The following is a 19,453-nucleotide window of genomic DNA, read 5'->3' on the forward strand; positions in this document are numbered from 1 at the left end:
GGTGGTTTACAATAGCTTTTTTTGTGAAACATCCGGATAAGACTTGCTTGTTGTAAGTTATTGCTGGCTCAGCTTAAATGTATTTCATGTAGAATAATTAAAACAAACAATTGGTTACTTACTGAAAAAATACAATCTGAAGTCAAAATACGGACCAAATGGCCAACTTTGAATAATCTTTGTGCCTACCCCAGGCGACCCACTGATAGAGTAGGCTAAAGACCGCCCCCTTTTTCAGTGTGGTCGGGGAATCTTACATGAATAAGTTCAAGGAAACTGAAACGAGGTAAGAAGATATTGATATCCATATCAGCTTTACAAATACGAACTTCAAGTCAATTACATAAACACTTAGATAATGTTTGCCAATAGTTGATCAGCTTCTTGAATAACAACTTTCCTTTCACTCTGTGAACTATGCGGACACTTGTGTGGCGGTGTACGAAGAGAGCCTTTGAGCAATACGCCTTGCAATTGACTTCGAGGCAACAATACTTATATATAGGCCTACTCATCTGGCAGTGTTCTGGGTGTATCGATAGGTGTTGCATTCAAAGTGTTATCCTATACGACAATTGTTCGTAAATTTGTGTTTACATGGTCAATTTGGTGTAAAGTTTATTGAGAAACGGCACACATTTATCAAGAAACCCCTTCATTATCTCTGAGACCAGCTCGGTTTTCCGTCTGCAACAGGCTGATAAAATACATCACTTACGCAATTTTAAGAGGAAGAAAAAACATCATAAATTCCCTTCCCGTGATCCTAAACGGAACACATGTACAGGATCCAGTCAGGTGCTATTAGTCAGTGTCCAGTCTTGGATAAACTTACTTAAATCCACTTAAATTTAGACAAAGGGTTATTTAATCTCCCAGGTTGTTTCCAGAAGGTTCCTTATAGTATTCTTAAAAGACCTTCTCTAATGAAATGTCTCTGTCTTTTCAGATGCTGGCCTTGCATCTCTTGTCAGTGGTAGTGGCTGTGTGTATGGGGCCAGTTTCTGGCTTTAGCAATGGGAAGGTTTCCCAGGCCTGTGGGGACATGGTGCCAGTGCATGGCTCTGTGTCCAGCCCCCTACCTGCTCCTTACAACATCTCTGTACACACTTCGACTTTTGGTCCTGGGGACAATATAACAGGTAACTGCCCGCAGAGTGTTTAGTTCAATCCTTAGACAACCATGTGAGCAAAACATCTTTTTGCATACAGTAGAAGGTAGTAAGACCGATATTGCAGCATTTTGAGGTGTTATTTTTTATTAATTTTTTCCTGCTCATCCGCAGTGACGTTATCCGTCGCCACTTCTGGGTCAGGCTACTTTAAGGGCTTCCTGATGGAAGCAAGGGATGCTGGGAACCCCACTGGATCTCCTGTAGGGTCGTTCATCCTGGTCAACCCGGCTGTTTCCCAGCTGCTGCGCTGTGGCCACGCACAGGTACTGTGAAGGCCTGACTGACTGGCCTCTAATCCCCCTGGCTTTACCTTAGTTATGGCATAACAAACCAAGAAAAATAGGTTTTACTTGTCTCGATTTTTGGTCGAGCTTTCCTGACAGTAATGTGGGGTTTGGTGAAAAAACGTTGTGTGTCTATGGTTGCCAACCAACCCTGTCATTTGAAGGGATCCGCAGTAAGCCACACCAGCGATTCCAAAAAGACAGAGGTCCGGGCTCTGTGGGAATGTCCAAGGAACCCTCCAGAAAAAGTTCAAATCCTGTGAGTAATCTCCACTTCTGTTCCCGTCTGAAACAGTTAGTCAACCAACCCTCTCAGTTTGCCTCCTGCATAAAAGATGGCATTTTGGTTTCACATTCATTATGTACTACTTACTGTGTCAAACGCTTGTGTACCTTTTGAAATACAACACCACTGGTTGTACTGTGTTTTCAATAGATTTTTGGACCTATTCAATGTTCTACTACCTGTGCATGCCTGTGTTCTTGTATCAGGGTGACGGTGGTGCACAAATATAAGGAGTATTGGGTGAAGGTCCCTGGTCCTGTGTTGTCTCTAAAGGGCACGACTCCGGAACCTCCTAGCCCCTCTGCCTCCACCTCTAAACCCCCCACCCCATCTCCACTGCACAGTCCTGTGAGTCGCCATCTTGGTGGGGAGGGGAGGGGAGGCAGAGGGAGTGGAGCGTAGGGGAGGGGAAAGGAGAGAAGGCAAGGAGAGGAGAGTGTCGATTCACACAGTGATTATAGCTGTCTTCCTCCACCTCAGTTCACCTCGGTTGGCTGCGGCAGCAGCAAGTCGTGTTTGCGGGACCCCGTGGGCTGTGACCCAGAGGCCGACCTGCACTGCTTCTTCCTGTCCTTCACCCCGGAGGGAAACACTGTGCTCTTTGAGCTGAGCGGGCCGGCGGAGGGATACATGTCCTTCGCCCTGTCACTAGACAAATGGATGGTTCGTACAGAGACCGCATCACTCGACCCAAGAAGAAGCAGTTCCGCACTTAACATACCCGAGTGCGCAGGGCGCTTGGATAAAAGCGTAAAACTGTCAGTAGATGGCGCCACAGTGTTTGTCGACTCGAGTTATCCCTCAGAGGGCTGATAGGAACGATGCTCCTTGGCCCTCCAGGTATTACAGCAGGTGATGTGTCTGTCTGTTTGTAGGGTGACGATGACGTGTACCTGTGTGTGACAGACGGCGAGAGCGTGAACATCGACGCTGCCTACGTCTCGGGACGAACGCACCCTGTGCCGGCAGAGAAGGTGGACACACACACATGGACTCCCGCACGCCTGCTCCCGTTGGAATACATGTGGAAACAGGGGGCTGATTTAACCCCGGAACTTTCTCTCTGTGTTTCACCCAGGATGTTCTGTCAGAACGGGCCTGGAGGATCTCTGACGGGGTCATCCAGTGTCGTTTCCGTAGAAACGTGCGGACCGCGCAACAGAGCGACGGCAGGTTCAATCTGGACCAGAGCTTCTTCCTGTTTCTAGCTCACGGCAGGTCCGAAAACGGCGCCATACATAGACACGACCGCCAGCCTTTGATTTCCACCAATCCAAAGGTCCTAACAAGCACTCCTGAGGATCTGATTGGCTCACGATCACCTTTGATGATCAAGTTCCATGGTGAGTGCACATAACCCAGTTCTAACTCCTGATAATACATCATATAAAAAAACAAAAACGGATAATAAAAGGCCTTAAATGAAAGGAAATTCCAATTACCACCTCAACCCGTGCTACCTCCCCATCCATTCTCAAGCAGTCATATACATACACATACTTGCGGTGGTCTATACCTGGCTATGAAAGCTCAGCCCTTCCAGCAAGGCTGGGCTTCCCCACAGCTCTGAGCTCTGAATCCCTCTCCGTCTGTCTCCAGGTGCCTTGATGCTTGTAGCCTGGATGTTTACTGTCAGCACCGGGGTTGTGGTCGCTCGCCACTTCAAAGCAGACTGGCCGGAGAGGACTGCATGTGGGCAGAAGATCTGGTTCCAGGTACAGCCCTTCGGCATCAACACACAACACAGTCTTTCTCCCTGTTCTCAATGACGATGATGCGAATGCGTGCCTGCAGGTGCATAGAGGCCTGATGGCCGCGTCTGTGGTGCTGACCTGTGTGGGGTTCACCTTACCCTTCATCTACAGAGGAGGATGGAGCAAGGTGAGTCTGCTCGGCCCTCCAAGCCGGTCTTATCCTGCTTCTTACTTTAATGGCCGCCTGTAGGATTCTGCAACGCCAGCTGGTAATGAGTCAATGTTCAACAATGCACCACGCTCCTCTCCTTCCTGTCTGGTTGGCTGGGTGACGGTCTCTCTCTCTCTCCTCTCTGTTTCTCTCCCTCCTCTCTCTCTGTTTTTCTCCCTGCGCCTCCTTCACCCGTCTGTCTGTGTGAGTCAGTTGTGTGGTCACATGTTGTGCCACCCTGGTAGAGAGAGGGAGAGGGAGAGGGAAGGGTTGGTGTGTTGAGCATGCCTGCGATCCACCAAAGTATTTGTCACGCCTGACTCACAACTTCAGGAACACTGGCTTGCATTCCTGAAGTTATGAACCTGGAGTAAGAACGGTAATTTGACTTGGACCCATCAACCTCACTGAGAAGCCTTTGTTGTGTGTCTGCCTAATGCCCTCTGTGCTATTGATTTCACTCTTGTTTTCTGAGCCATGCTTTCAAATGACCACTAGGGGTCCCTCTTTCTCTGAGAACAGAGACCCGAGTTGAATATTTTATGAGTGCGTATGTACCTAGATGACCAACTTTTGAAGCTGTATTTTCTGCACCCCAGCAACCACAATGCTCTCGGATCACACATCACAGGAAGGTCTCATCAGCACTGATAACGCTGCTCTGCTTTGAGTCGTACTTGAATATCAACCTCAACAGACCCCCCCTCCCCCAGGTCCCCCCCCCCACATACGTTTCACCCCTCAACCTTCGAGTACTGATAAGTTCGGTGGATGGGGAGTGGAACGTTTGTTCAAGGTTAGTTCCAACACGCCCCTCTGCCCCACCCCTACAGCGTGCCGGCCCCCACCCTTACCTTGGCAGTACCGTCATGGCGTTGTCCGTGATCCAGCCCACCATGGCCTTCATCAGACCGGCCCCTGACTCCTCACGGTAAGAGACCCCGATTCTACCCAGCCCGGACATGCTTGTGGGGTATGAACCAGCAAAACGCTATATTATGTCCGGGCAGTGCAATGTCTGCATCTATTGACCCAATGCATTGAATCGATCGATTTCGTTCCTCAGGAGGTACATCTTCAACTGGATGCATCTGGGGACAGGCATCGCTGCACAGGTCCTGGCTGGTAAGGGAGGATGATCCGAATGACGATGATGGTGGAGGTGGTGATGATGGTGACGATCACACAGGAACCCCCAGTCTCCTTCCTCACACTCTGTCTCCTGCAGTTGCAGCCATGTTCCTGGGACCCCAGCAGCAGGCCCTGCTCCTGCCCAGCCCCTGGCCTACGGCCGTGCTGTCCGGCTGGGTGGCCTGGTTGGTCGTGACCCACCTGCTCCTGGAGCTCCTTACGAGAAGATCGCTCGCCAAAGGTGTGCCTCTCTCCTCTCTTGCTGGGATGTAACTTTTGGTACCCGTGGCGTTTAGGGGGCAACAAACGACATGTTTGAAATACAAGCGTGGACGAGTTAAACTCAACTTAAATGTATTTGTATAGCCCCTTTTACACGCAAGCATGTCACAGAGGGCTTCACATACGCCCATAGAACTGCCCCTCAACCAACCTAAACTCTCAAGGAAGACAAGGAAAAACTCCCAATGGGTGAGCAATTCAGAGAGGGATCCCCTCCTCCAGAGACGGTTGGTAAGAGAGAGGAGCAGAACACAAGCTAAACATAGTCAAACAGTGTCAATGGGTTTTGAAACACCAAAATCCATTGTTGGTCTTCATAGACTCACTTAAACTCACTCCTTGGGTATACATACAAGCCACCCGAGTCAGCGAAGCGCTAGCTTTTCATTGGAGTAGTTGGTAGTAGTCGAGCTTGTGGAGTCAGTGGTGCTGAGTTTGCATTTACAGTAGATGTCTTCACCAACACCACTATTACCAGGTACCAAAAAAAAGACTGACCACTTGATATTAAACCTTCAGTTGAACCTGGAAGAACTTGAAACAACAGAAAAGGAACACACAGAACAATGTGCGCCTATTTGAATGTTTCATGCTCAGAGGCGAAGCACACCTAATTGTCAATTCCATTCAAAGCAGAAGTGGAAAAAACACAAGCCTACTTCTTTAATGCGTGGGCGTTAATACCATTCGGCTTTGAAATGTCATCTCTGGCCGTTGGTCTTCTATATTGCAGACTGAATGTTCAGAACATTGTAAAGGATGTTCTTGTTTTTGACTAATACCCCACAGGGTCTATAACCACATGTACTCTACTCTTTTCTACGTGGCACTGCTCTACCCGACAGCACCTTTTGTCTGCTACATGAATTAATGCAATGTATTTTTCAGTTAACAGTCAGTATGTAGTCAGTTCACAGTTTCCACTATTTTACAGGATCAGAGGACAAGGAGATCTTGGTCACTCAGGTTGAGGAGGAGCAGAGGGAGAAACAGGTGAGACTGAGCTGGAAATCGGACTGACTGATGACTTTCTAGATTTACATTCTGCTCTGTTTCGCTCTCATCTTTTAAAATGGGATTGTCATTTTTCTCCTCCTTCTCAGGCGACTCCGTATAAAAAGGTTGTCCTGGCCGTGTTCCTTTTGGGAAACGTGACATTCCTGGCTATCCTTCTAAGTACTATTGCAAATGTGTAACTAGAAATGTTAAAGTTTTATAATAAGTATTCTAATTTATTGTGATTACAGGTACGTCATTTGTGTACCAGAATTGTTAATCATTTTTTCCACACAAGCCAAAATGGTGCTATTTAGCACGGCACTGCCTCTGACATTGTCAGATTTGAATGATTTGTTTAAAAATCATTTTAAGGAACGCACACTGGATCAAAAGTCTCTGTTCAACAACACACTTCTGCTGTGATTTATTTAGTATTTCTTCTGCTTGTTTGAATAAATACCCCATATTACATGTGAACAACTCAAATCAAAATGTTAATCATTTGGTATCTCAAAGGGGCTTGATTGGCACAACCATGTTGATGCTGTACGTGTTGCAGTTTCACCGTGTGCCGCTTAATACCTCCTCCAGCTCGCCTCGCAGAAAAGGACTGGGCTTTCTGCTGGTATCCTACATAGTGCTGCTCATTAGTGTTTCTTCGGTGCTTTTTGCTGAAGCGACAACTCGTTCCAGCCAATTACATTCAAATGTGCGCATGCTAATTGTGCTCTTGAGATCGCCTCAGTATGTCACCACTGTGACTGCAAGTGCCTTCAGCCATTTGTGGGAATTTTCTTCTGATTAGAGCACTGGATCACTTTTTTGTGTTTGTGTGTGTGTACTGGTCAATAAAATGTTATTGATGAAGCGTAAATGGAATTGGTCATATATATTTATTGTTGCACTATATCCTCTTATACATTTGCTTTGAGAATGCAAAGAAATTCACCCGCAGAAGAGAATCATAAAAAGGACAACCACAGTGCTTCTCTCATACAGAGTGATCCAATGTAAGCAAGCAACTCTGGTGACTTCTAAACTGGGACAGGAACAATGAAGCTTACAAACAAATTGTATGAAATGGAAAAACAATGACAGAAGCAGCTTTGAGAAATGTGAATAAAATGAACAGGAGTCAGTATTTCCTTCTTTGAAAAAAAACTTCTAATTGACTGGAACATGTATTTGACTTCATGGATTTTTCGAGGTAGACCAGTGGACCAGTCTGGTGCATTGCAGAGATGCCTCTGCTTGAGTTTGGTATGCAGAAAGTCCCAATAGTGCCTTTATATAGTGTTTTTAGGACAAGAAAAAAAAGAAATCCATAACAGACGTCAATACTGTTTAAAAATCTTTTTTTTTGTATCGTACCTGGCTATACTGTAAAGTAATGTTCATTTGTTTTGAATTAATCGAGAAAATTGTTTTTGCATTGTATTGTGTTGAGAATATGCAGGCCTGGCACAATTCTACAAGATTGTCTGGAAACCACATAATTTGTTTCAGAGGAATACACAGTACGAAAATACAATAAATACAGTCTTTAGCGAGACAATACATTAAAATATGTCTTCAGATTTGCTTTACATGGAAATGTCAGAAAACGTTTGCAACTGTGGACTAAACTTTACATTCAGATTACATAGGCATCTTGGTAAACATACACTGCAATAGTCACTTCAAAAAGAGGTCCCCTCTATAGAAAATATATAGACGCTCAACTATCAATAAAAACTTACAAAATCCACTTACCATATCTTGCTGTTGGATAACAACAGAGTTGCAGTTCACTTTGCTGATAGCTAGTGTCTATACATGATCTATAGTCTCGTCAATAAACGTTGCCCACAAGTCTGTCTCTGTCTCTTTCCAGAGGTTCATCAACAACACAGAAGCAGCGAGCGATGAAACAGCATGTTGCAACAAGAAACAAACTGGAGTTTATAGCACAGCATTGAGATCTGGTAAAACAGCTGAAATTGGACAAGAACGTGTTTTCATAAGGATCAGCTGCATTCTGTTGGTGTTCAGTCATCATTGTTTGCGAACTCCCCGGCCTCCCAGCGCAGTGCCATGGCGCTCTTGCGCCGCCCACCGGTGTACACCTCTGGAAACTGAGAGAGAAACGTGGGTTAACCACCTTGTTTTTTCGATGGAACATGGCCGAATGTATCATTAACCAACTTGGAGACTACAATGTATGCCATTACCAAAGAAAGCAACCTCAAATTATTCCATATTATGGCTGACATCATCATGGGACCCTGACACTTCAAGTGTTTACTAGAAATACAACTTACTCTGTGATCACAGGAGAGCGCGGAGCGATCCATCTTGTATGGTGTTTTCATCGGTGACGATGGAGAGGACTTGCACTTCATAGGAACATCAACTGAAACAAGAGAAACATGAATTTCCACACGCATGGCTAAAATAAACATACAAAGTGCAGGTGAGGTTTTTGACATGAATATCTCAACGTAAAACGTCAAATTGTTAATCATATATTATATTTGAGTTCATTATGTGGTTTGGTGAGAAAGGTTTTGTGTGTCGGCTCACCTGAGTTTTCAAACGACAAGCTGTCCATCATATTTGGGGTCACCAGGCCTGTTTTGGTGTACATGCCGGCCCTCTCTCTCCTCAGCTCCTCCTCTCTCTGCTTCACCATCTTGATCTCCTCGTCCACCAGCGACAGCGTGGACCGCGAGCGCAGCTTGAAGAAGGGGTTCTGCAGGAAGCCCTTCTCCTGCGGCTGCTCCTCGTCGCTGGCCTTGTTCAGGCAGAACTCGGACGCACTGCGGACGATCAGGTTGGACGTCTCCAGGATGATGAGGTTCGAGCTGGAGCTGTGACTCTCATCCGAACGCCATTCGCCCGTGCGGGCCGAGAGGGTGCGTGCGCTGCCGCCGTGACGCGGGCTCGCTGGACAGTCGTCATGGCCAGGCTCCAGGATGACAACGCTGCTCCCCGCCATCTGGTCGAGCGGCGCCTTCGCCGGCGAGGAGGTGATGATGAAGGACGGCGTCAGGGGGGCGCTGGGGGATTTGGGGATCCTCACCTGCGGCGATTCCGTGGTTTTGAACGTCTTGGAGAAGCCCCGCTCCTTCCGGAAGCTCTCCTCTCTCTCCATGGCCAGGCGGATCTCCTTTTCCACGGGGGTCTCCGGGTCATCGTAGGGGGACCTGTAGCTGGAGTCATCCAGGCCAGAGTCTTCAGAGCAGGGGCTGAACTGGGTGTGAGGGTGGTCTCCTAGCAGGGGAAGGTTTTCCAGACTAGGGTCCTTCTTGGGCCTGTCAATGTTCCTTACTGGGGTGTACATGAAGCTGTGGCTGCCATGGAAGGTGGGGGTCTTGCTGGTGGGTGAGAGGACCTGGTTTTTGGTCTGCTCTTCCATCTCGAGCCACTGCCTTCGGGCCAGCTGGAAGTCCACATGCTCCGTGCTGACGTTCTCGCTCTTGGTCTCTTGGATCACGCAGAAATCCTTGGGCATCTTCTTGTTGGGGTCGCCCGTGGCGTGGTGGGGATGTGGGTGTGTGTTATTGGGTTTTTCCTCCTCGTCGCTGTCTGCGTTCTGTGATAGGTCGTGGAGGGTCAACGCGTCAAAGATCACTTCCTGCGTAGGGGTCCCGTTGTAATTGATGTCGTCTGGTTGCTCCACGACGACGACATCCTCTTCCTGTTTGGTCTCCAGGTCCTCATCTCCTGGGCAGCCGTCGGCATGGTTTTGCATGTTGTTCACCTCAACCTTCTGGACAAACAGCTCTTGCGCGCTGAGCTGCAAGCTGTCCAAGTACGAGTCATCGTCCTCCCTGTTGATGGACGAGGAGAAAATGGCCCGCCATTTGTCATCGCCGTCGCTGTCGGACGAGGCGGCGGCGATCTCCACCCTCAGACACTCGTCAAGCTCCTCCGGGTACTCCTCGTTGGAGACGTCGGACAAGGCCTCCTCTCGGATGTACTGCTCCAGGATGGACTCCTCTGGGACGTCCTCGGCCAGAGGGTCGCAGGCGTCGTCCTCACACACATAGGGCTCGGCGGTGTGGACGCCGGTCGTGTCCTCCTCAGGGCCGGGCAGGGGGTCCTCGACCGGGTCCTGTTCCTGGGTGTCCTGCCTCTTGCGATGAGCCTCGTTTTCGTACACGCTGTCCGCGCTGGACAGCGTGTCAGAGACGGACGAGTTGATCGATTCGTTTCTGTTGAGTTCGTCGCGGGCCGTGTCGAGGATCAGGGCTTCTCTCTGACAGGGTCTGTGGCCGTTCCCCAGGCCTTCCAGCTCCTCCATCTCGATAGAACCGGTCGGCAGCTCTTTCAGGATGTCGACCATGGCCTTTTTTCCTTGGGAAACCAGGCAGTCGTCGTCGAGGCCAACCCGTTCGTCTTCTGCACTGTGTTTTTCAGGTGATTCACACAAGGCCAGCTCCTCTTCGCAGTCCGTTACCTTGGCCACCTCAGGTTGTTCGCTCGTCTCCATGGCAACTAACTCTGTGTCGGATCTGGGTTTGTCTGGATTGAGATTCTCGGGGCTACTGCAGCTTTCCCTCGCTCCGTTTTCGTCCGTGCCTTCCACCACAGCCGTAGCTCTCTGAAAAGGGAATAAAGGAATGAATAATTCCTTCGTCAGAGAGGGAGACTGGGGCCTGTTAGCCTGGTCCCCCGCTGAAAGCAGGATTGCTGAGTATCGCACTTTGGAAATGAAAATAATTTGCCTCTCTCTCTGTCTAACTTTGACACGGTTTGACAGCTTGGCTTTACATTTGTGGCTGCCTCTTTTACCTCAGCGTCATCGGCCGTTGTGAATGTTTATTTTTCTCCCCCTTTATTTCCCCAGTGAGCTGTAAATCCCTTAACACACGTTCTTTACAAGACACCTCCCAACCCTGCTACTCACCTCAGAACATACTTTCTGTTGTGATCTGACTGCTGAGGTGGCTTTGTGTTTCACCCGCTACAACACCCAACAAAGGTTTTTATTCAAGCACACAGAATCGTCGTGCTCCACCCATTCTCTAGGATCTCTGAAATTGCGCCATATAACTACTACACTGCATACCGTGGTAAATATGCTAATTAATCACATAATATCCTGGATGAGAACAATGTTGTAAACACGATGACACAGCCCACAATATCTGTTTATCCCAGTGTAAATACTATTCATCTGACTTCTAATGGCTGGCACAAAAGCCAGTCCAGCATTATATGCTAATGTTAAAAAAGGCACTTCTGTCTCCCATCAAGGGCCCTCCAACTCTTTGTAACCAAAGGCCCAGGGGAGACAAGAGGCTTCAGATGAAATAACGAAGGGGGAGGGGGTGCGGAGTGAAGGTAGTTTGTTTACTATTGATGTGAATCATTCCGCAAAGTGGGTTATGAACAGAGTAAGGGAGGCAGAGCGCAAAGCCAGCTGAATGAGATGTTCCGTTATGTAAGACTGCGGGGACCGACGCTGTCGCCCACACACCGCGCTGTGTCCCTGCAGTCGATTAGCTGTGTCACACCAGAAGGACTCTGGAGAATGGCGAGGGAGTCAGGAGAGGTGAGCCCAGGGAAAAACAACACACCCCACACGCCCATGCCAGCTGCCCCGTGCTGAATCTGGCCAACACTGTCATATCAATACCTTGTGAGTAATTGTCAGTCATGAGGATTGACTGGTAGGTCAACACCGGGTATGGAATTCCAATAATTAAACTGCTTGAGTCCATCATTTGGGGTGACCCCCTCCCCCCCCACACACACACACACACAAAAACAGGCCGGGTTTCCGTTGACTTCTCCGACAGTGATGTCACCAGTGTCAGCCTGCCAAGTGCCGCAGCGATGCTGATCCCAGGCCTTGGGCACTTTCACCCTCAAAGCTCATGGGATTCATCAGCAACCCCAGGGCGGGCTTTACCAGAAAGGCCCGCCGTGCTGACACTCCACAGTAAGGACAGCCAACCTCCAATCCCTGTAATCCTCATCCTGTGACTCTCCCCAGGACCCCTCCCTGTAGGCACATTCCAGAGCAGACCAGAGCTCGAAGGAGGACAATGTCCAAAAGGCAGAAAAGGTTATTTATCCGACCTTCAATCTTGTATCAGTAGCTCAGCCTTTACTCTCAGTCAAAATCGTAGACATACTGTCTCTTGTAAAAGTCAGCACCTGTAAATATTCCATGAAGGAATAGTTGTTAATGCAAGTGATCGGATCTCACAGCAATAATGCTTTATTGCTCCTCCTGTCTAAAGTGTTGACGTGGCTGAATAATTTGGCAGTTGACAGTGTGATATTGTACCTTCGCTGTCAGCTGAATCAACACCACCATTTCACAGAGACAAAATACTGTTTCTCTCTCCCTCTCAACACCACACCTACAGTATCTTTATAGACACAGTACAGTAACAAACACAGATGTCACACAACAGATATTGGAGTAATGTCAAGGTTCACATCCGCTCCGTAACCTAACCACATAAAACCAATCTCAGCTATCGATGTACCTGCAAGCCCAACAAAAAAAGCCAAGCAAAAGTCTGTGAAATCTTTCACAGAGAGAATGACAGACTGAGCATTGCCGATTACCATGGCAACCCTTGGTAGGCATAACACTTAGTGCATATCTCAGCTAGTGTTCCAGTGTCCACCTCCTCACAGACTCTCAGCTCTGACACCCGAGTCTCGAATAATGTGAAGTAAGTAATGCAGTGTCAATGCCATTTGCATCAGAAAAAAGGCATTTAGAGCCATGCAGACAAAGGTGTTAAAGGGATATTCTGTCTCCATATTAAGTCAATAGAATGAAGAATAAATAGAAATACGAATGGAGTAGATATTTACTTAAGTTCAAGGGAAAACTGGTTTCGCTTGTCCGACTCCCTAAAATATAGACTTCTGTTTCCGATTATCGCGACGTTAACTAAAACCAAGAGCATTTCTTTTCAGATTTTTAGCTCCTTGGTCAGGTACAGATAAATGAACAGGAGTCCAGGAGGAGAAAGATGGTGACATTACCCGTCTCTCCGTGTCCAGTCACCTACCAGCAGCCTTAGGCAGATCCGCCAGAAAGAAATCATCTTCAGACCAACCCAAAACCGTCCTCGCACCCGACCCCTCTCAGAGACTGTGTCCACAGCATGAGGTCGTTTGGTGATTATACCCACACTGGAGTTTTACGAGGTCAAATGGCACCCATGATGAAGCGATGCAGGGATGTATTGACAGAAATGCCATTAAGATGAGTCCTGCTGCAGAGACTGGTGTCCCTCAGGGAGTTTTCTCTAAGCACTGGTGTACGTGTCGGGTCATGGCAGTGTGACCATGGAAACGGCAGAGAGGTCTCCTGCTACAGGGATGTCGATAGGTGACCTGTGGGTCACAGGCCATCCCCTAAAACAATGAGGGATTGATTGTCGTGTTATTCTTCATTGACAGATGGACTGTAAGTCGGACGGAACATTTCGGAGGTTTTCACAGTGTTTTGGTCGTATGTCCTCCATTCACGAAACAATCAACAGGCAAGATGCACTTACGTTTGACATTCGATTGTCCCAGTGTGACTATGGGAGGCCTGGCAGAGATGTTACGCCTGCCTGCCTGCCTGCCTGCCTGCCTGCCTGCCTGCCTGCCTGCCTGCCTGCCTGTCTGTCTGCCTGCCTGCCTGCCTGCCTGCCTGCCTGTCTGCCTGCATTCATTCATTTAAAGGGTGTTTTTTTCCACATAGAAGACATAATGGCCATAATGGAAGGAACACGCTTGCCTTCAATAGAGGCACGTGTGCATGGGGGAGCCCTCTGAGAAGAGAATGGGATCAATACGTTGTTAATTAATAGCCATCTTACAATGCTGTAATGTATTTGCCAGATTAGCCCAATGTAGCTATATATATATTTGGTCATTATCACTATTCTTTGTGACAGCACTTGAGAGATGGAGGAAGAATTAGTTTCTATGTTTTTTGGAGAGCCCTAGCCTTTGACTGGCCTTTTCCCACTGACGCTTGTGAGAAGAGGAAGGAGATTGAATCCTCTTCATCAGCCATCTGTATATTGAAGTAGATAATTATCTCTCTCTCTCTTTTTCTCTCTCTCTCTATTTTTCTCTCTCTCTTTTTCTTTCTCTATCTTTTTCTTTCTCTCTCTTTCTCTCTCTCTCTCTCTCTCTCTCTCTCTCTCTCTCTCTCTCTCTCTCTCTCTCTCTCTCTCTCTCTCTCTCTCTCTCTCTCTCTCTCTCTCTCTCTCTCTCTCTCTCTCTCTCTCTCTCTCTCTCTCTCTCTCTCTCTCTCTCTCTCTCTCTCTCTCTCTCTCTCTCTCTCTCTCTCTCTCTCTCTCTCTCTCTCTCTCTCTCTCTCTCTCTCTCTCTCTCTCTCTCTCTCTCTCTCTCTCTCTCTCTCTCTCTCTCTCTCTCTCTCTCTCTCTCTCTCTCTCTCTCTCTCTCTCTCTCTCTTTCACACACATCCTCCAGCTTTTTTCTCTATCTCCCGCTCTTTTTTTCGGTCTCCTTCTCTAGCTCTCTCTGCTTTAGCTTAACACCTGCTTACGTCTGAACAAGCATAAAGAGCTGCAGATAAATTCCAGTAAGATGTTTTAGGAATCCTGCCATGTTCTGTTCAGAATTAATGAAAGCTCCCACGACCACACGTTAACTCCGACATTCCAGATAGTGTCACCTCACTCTGAACTTTCACAAACAGGATTCAGATGAGGTGTTTACCGAATAAATTGATGATTCTATGGAAGCTATTATATACTGCATTTATAGCATCTAAAACAATTTGGCTATATCAGAATCATTCATTTTTTTTTCTCCAAGTTTTCCATTCAACACGTCACCTAAATGAGAAGCAATTATGAAGGCAGAAAGCTGAAATACTGCTTTCTTTCACAATATAAGTATTTACTGTTGCAACTTGGCACTAACAGTGAAATAGATGTCATCGATGTAATTCAGAAGACATTTTTAATAATCTCTCTCTCTCTCTCTCTCTCTCTCTCTCTCTCTCTCTCTCTCTCTCTCTCTCTCTCTCTCTCTCTCTCTCTCTCTCTCTCTCTCTCTCTCTCTCTCTCTGTCACACACACACACACACACACACACATGCACATGCTCACACCCTAGACAAATAACCGTCACCTTCCGATCAATATCCATCCCCACCAGGCACCCACAGTGCATTTGACAGTTACAGCGATCAGATCTCAGTTGCATCTGCAGACAACACAGCGCACGTCCGTGCCGAAAAGAACACACACTTGTATACCTGACATCCATCAACAGCCTGGAGACAGGGAAACCCTCTGCGAACTTAACGAGAGTTGATAGCTGGCGTGAACCTACCTCCCAGCGCCTGGTGCTGATGGTGATGTGCCGGTGCAGTCTGCAGGAGGCTGCGAGGACGCGGTGTAAAGGCTGGTGGCTCTCAATTTCTCACTGAGTGTCTGTCTGTGTGTGTGTGTGTGTGTCAGTGTGTGTTGGGCGGATGAGGGGGGGGGGGGCAGCCAATAGCAGAGCAGTGATGCAAAATTACTTTTCTCTCCTTTTCTCTCCCTTTCTCTCCCGTTTTTTCTCCACCTCCCCACTCTCTCTCTCTCTCTCTCTCTCTCTCTCTCTCTCTCTCTCTCTCTCTCTCTCTCTCTCTCTCTCACTCTCACACACAAATTGGCACAGCACTTTAAAAACACACTGCAAATGAATTTGTTGGTTATGTGCTTTGAATTTCGAGTCATATTTTATTTTATTTTCTATTAATACCAATATGGCCGTTGGCACTTCATGTTTAGCAATCATTTACCTGGTTTTCAAAACCTTGTTTTAATGAAACAGAACAAAGGGTAACATAAGCCTAACTACATTAGCTGTTAAAGTACAGAAAGCAGCAAAAAGAGGCAGAAAAAACACTTTGGCATCAAAACTCACACAGCCATCTCTACACATGGCGACAATGTACATATCTTCAGTTCCCAAAATAACACCAACTTAATAAAGGAAATATTTGATTTAAATCTTGACACATTGACACACAATTTCAATTTCGAAGGCTGTCTAATAAGTCCTGTTTTCTTGTGCAAAGTTGAAAAAGACCCAGTTCCATTGGATTCTCTGTTCCTTTTTCTTCATGGAATATTAATGGTGGGGAGGGACAGGATTCAAACTCTGACGGTTACACCTTTTCTCCTAGCTTTGCCATTCTCATTGCCAAAGCTGTGGAGAAAAGAAATGGAGAACGATTCAGTGTTTTACTTGACAAGTCCATCTTCCAACTGATTCTTTTCTGCTCTCTTGTTTAATATCTTCTAATACACTTGATTTCACAAATATCGAATTGCCCCGGGTGTTTTATCGATTTGCGTTTCGTGTGGAACAGGTATATCTGACAACAATAACGTTTTTCAGAATGGACGTATGATCAGAAATGTCATATCTTATATAATGCAAGACGGGCGCTTATGTAACTGTTTCTCAAGCATATATGCTGAAGAGGCCACTTTGGTTTCTGCTGGCTCTGTTCAGATGCCTGTGAGATGCCTGGTGAAAAATAAAGCACTCAAGGACAAGCGCTTCACAACAGACTCAGTCGGTGGCAGAACCCACGTGGTGTCGGAACACCTCGCTCTTCCTCTCAGTGCCGTAGCAACCCAGGGACTGAATCATGAAGGAATGGGTGAGAAGAACATGTTTGAATGATGATCAATTATGATCCACATGAGAATGTATTAAATGTTAAATGGTTAGACTAATTACACTTATTCAACATCAAGTAAAAAAGGTTATGGTTTTGTTGATGGCAGTCAGTGTTAAATCTGTTTTAGTACACTTGGTGCCAGTATATGAACTTGAAGGATTAAAGGGTGTGGTTGATAACATTGTTTCATGAAAGGATTTCAAATGTCATGAAAGAAAAAAAGAACACACGTTGTTATTATTGTTATGACCAAGTTTTTTTTTAATGCATTTTGAGTATGTAAAGAAATGCCACACAGTTAGCATTGAACAATGTTTACCATTGGGCATTAATGATAAACATTCATCTCAAATACAGTTCAGTAACAAGATAAGGCATCTCATTTGCCGACTGAGGTGTATCTCATAGAAAGCAGCTGCATGATTTTTGGTTTTCCTTCAAACACCAAGTCAGCTTCACTAGATGGCGCTGAAGTCTCTAATAAACACAAAGCAGATGAACGGTCATGTCACAACTCATTTCTGCTGGCAGTTTCTTTTCATATAATTATATGATAAGAATCTTGGTTGGCAAAGTCTGTTTATGTTGAGGTCATATGAGTATTTTTGTGTTCCATGACTGTATGTTGAGCAGAACGTAAGCAAGAAGCGGTAGAGATTGACCATCCTAAGCAGAGATTGTGAGTAGGCACACAGCAGTGTAGGATCTTCAAAGCCCAAAAGATCAGAACGAATCTGTTAGGAGGTTAGCGAAAACAAGAGGCCCAGTCATTGCTGGATGAAAGGGAGAAAGAGAGAGGGAGCGATAGAGAGACATAGTGAGAGGATCTGTAAGTTTGCTGTTGCTTTTTGATGCTGTTGTTGATACCTGCGGTGGTGGAGACCTCGTTCCCCTCCCTGTCCGTCTGTCTGTCGAGGCAGGGGCTGCGCTTGATCGGTTTGTGGCTGAACGTGGGCCGGTGAAGCTGGACATCGTCCGAGTTTGTGGAATCTTCCGGATATCCCGCGAGACTCAAGGCTTTGGCTGTCAAGTGGGGCTGGAAGATCTGACTTCGGTAGCCCTCGGGGTGGTACGAGATGAAGGAATCGTTGCTGTCGGGGTCGTCGTTGTCATTGCCAATGACGACCAGCTCGGCCTGGATGTCTTCCTCGTCTTCCTCCTCCTCCTCCGCCGTCTGGTAGCCCATGAAGATCATAGTGACGGGTTCGCACGCCAGGTCTGGAGGCAGGGTGTTGACGACGTTGAGGGCGGACTCGTCGTCGAGGTAGAACGGCGACAGTCGCCTGTACTCCTGCACTGTGCCCTCAATCAGAGGAACGGGGCAAGGCGACTCTCCACACCTCTGGGCTGAGGAGAAGGTGGACGGTTTGAGCCGGTTCGGGCTCGTACCTGAACCACCTCCGTTACTGAGGCCGTTCCCCTGTCCAGTGCTGATCTCCTGGTGACCTCCAGGGTGAGGCAGGTGCTGGTAAGCTGGGGCGTGGATGTTTGGAATGTGAGACTGGGACTGCTGAGTTTTCTCTCCCCAACTCGGAGCTCCATCTCTGGGTGTGGTGTCCAGCTGAAAGGGACTGGGGGTCTTACTGGGAGCCCCGAGACCTTCTTCCCAATTTTGAGCTTGTTCCCTGGACATGATGTATGGCTGGAAGGGGCTCGGGCTGGGAGTGGGTGTCTTGCATGGTGTCTGTCTTCCTTCTGCCCAAGTTGGAGCTCCGTCCCTGGGTCTGATGTCTGGCTGGAAGGGGCTTGGGCTGGGTATGGGGGTCTTGCGAGGTGTCTGTCTTCCCTCTCCCCAATTCGGAGCACCATCCCTGTCCACAGGATCATTCGAAAGAGGGCTTGGGCTGGGGGTCTTGTCAGGGGTCCGGCGCCCATTTGACCCGGGGCTGAGCTGCACCTCATCGGGCCTCTTGGGGGTGCCGGGCCTGCTGGCCGTGTACGGCGCGGCATAGACGGGCTGGTGGTACTGGACCTCACTGGGAACCTTCCCCTCTGTGGCCTGGCGGAGCAGCTCGTCCACCTCCAGGTGGCTGAGCTCCCCCACACCGTTGCGGGCCTCGCTGCCCTCGGAGGGCAGGGCGTAGACGGACTTCCTGCCGTCGTCGAACACCTTGACGCCCCGCTGCTGGAACTCCTGGGGCGTGAGGGTGGCCGTGGAGACCACCTGGCTCTCACCGGTTCGGTGATCCTTCTCGACGCTGATCTCCATGGCAAACATGGCTACAGGAAGAGAAGAGGAAAGAGGAGGACGTTGAAAGCACGCCTTCATTTCTCGTTCGGTCTAAATCGAAAGGCTGTGTGTTTCTCAAACAGCCCCTTCCATTTTCTTCAGCTTGAGAAGAGGAAATTATAGCTTGTGAATTTGTATAATTGGAACAGCGGCAAGTGCAATCACTCACAATGTGTGACAGTGGTGAATCAGAGACTATGAATGACTTTCTCTCTCAACTTTAACCTGAAACATGTTACGGAAATATTCTGAACATTGCCCATCTGTGCTGAACTGACAGAATAGATATGACCTGAAGTCCACTTGCACGTTATATCTGGGGGTCACCTATATATTGTTAGATGGCTCATGAGGTACGGTTGATACCTCTCTTTGGCTCCTCATCTTTGTCAGGCTGTGGTTTAGGACTTTGGGACTTCTTCTGTGGCAGAGACTCACAAAACTGGGACAAGTCTGAGATAGGTGAATACATGTATTGGATTGGATCTGTGAAAGACAAAC

General features: G+C 47.7%; 3 protein-coding genes across 6 annotated transcripts in view; 1 reads left to right on the forward strand and 2 right to left on the reverse strand.

The window, feature by feature from the left end:
- On the forward strand, positions 1 to 6,936 carry LOC146275236 (ferric reductase 1-like). Of its 4 annotated transcripts, XM_084702493.1 has the most exons (16): positions 36 to 52; positions 195 to 286; positions 950 to 1,142; positions 1,287 to 1,438; positions 1,624 to 1,718; positions 1,952 to 2,093; positions 2,226 to 2,408; positions 2,621 to 2,719; positions 2,824 to 3,088; positions 3,345 to 3,460; positions 3,540 to 3,626; positions 4,484 to 4,581; positions 4,717 to 4,775; positions 4,879 to 5,022; positions 5,998 to 6,056; positions 6,167 to 6,936. In XM_084702493.1, exons 3-16 carry the CDS (start codon positions 950 to 952, stop codon positions 6,257 to 6,259), a joined length of 1,785 nt encoding a protein of 594 aa, XP_084558619.1. In that variant the 5' UTR covers positions 36 to 52; positions 195 to 286; the 3' UTR covers positions 6,260 to 6,936. The 4 variants fall into 4 exon arrangements, with proteins under 4 accessions (XP_084558620.1, XP_084558621.1, XP_084558619.1 ...); XM_084702494.1 differs by lacking the exon at positions 3,540 to 3,626 and having other exon boundaries at positions 1 to 286; XM_084702495.1 differs by lacking the exon at positions 950 to 1,142 and having other exon boundaries at positions 9 to 286.
- palmdb (palmdelphin b) overlaps positions 6,937 to 19,453 on the reverse strand; it is a 23,404-nt gene continuing 10,887 nt past the window's right edge. Inside the window, exons 6-8 of the mRNA XM_084702492.1 lie at positions 8,625 to 10,647; positions 8,363 to 8,454; positions 6,937 to 8,176 (exon numbers count right to left, since the gene is read on the reverse strand). Coding sequence (XP_084558618.1) covers positions 8,090 to 8,176; positions 8,363 to 8,454; positions 8,625 to 10,647 — 2,202 coding nt within the window. The 3' untranslated portion in view covers positions 6,937 to 8,089. The remainder of the gene's footprint in view (positions 8,177 to 8,362; positions 8,455 to 8,624; positions 10,648 to 19,453) is intronic.
- LOC146275238 (palmdelphin-like) lies at positions 16,694 to 19,368 on the reverse strand. The gene is made up of 3 exons (XM_084702497.1): positions 19,280 to 19,368; positions 17,590 to 18,942; positions 16,694 to 17,199 (listed from the first exon to the last, which is right to left on the reverse strand). Exons 2-3 carry the CDS (start codon positions 18,938 to 18,940, stop codon positions 17,102 to 17,104), a joined length of 1,449 nt encoding a protein of 482 aa, XP_084558623.1. The 5' UTR covers positions 18,941 to 18,942; positions 19,280 to 19,368; the 3' UTR covers positions 16,694 to 17,101.

The sequence above is a fragment of the Hypomesus nipponensis genome, chromosome 8, assembly GCF_054491055.1.
Source record: "Hypomesus nipponensis isolate SF chromosome 8, ASM5449105v1, whole genome shotgun sequence".
Lineage (NCBI taxonomy): Eukaryota > Metazoa > Chordata > Actinopteri > Osmeriformes > Osmeridae > Hypomesus > Hypomesus nipponensis.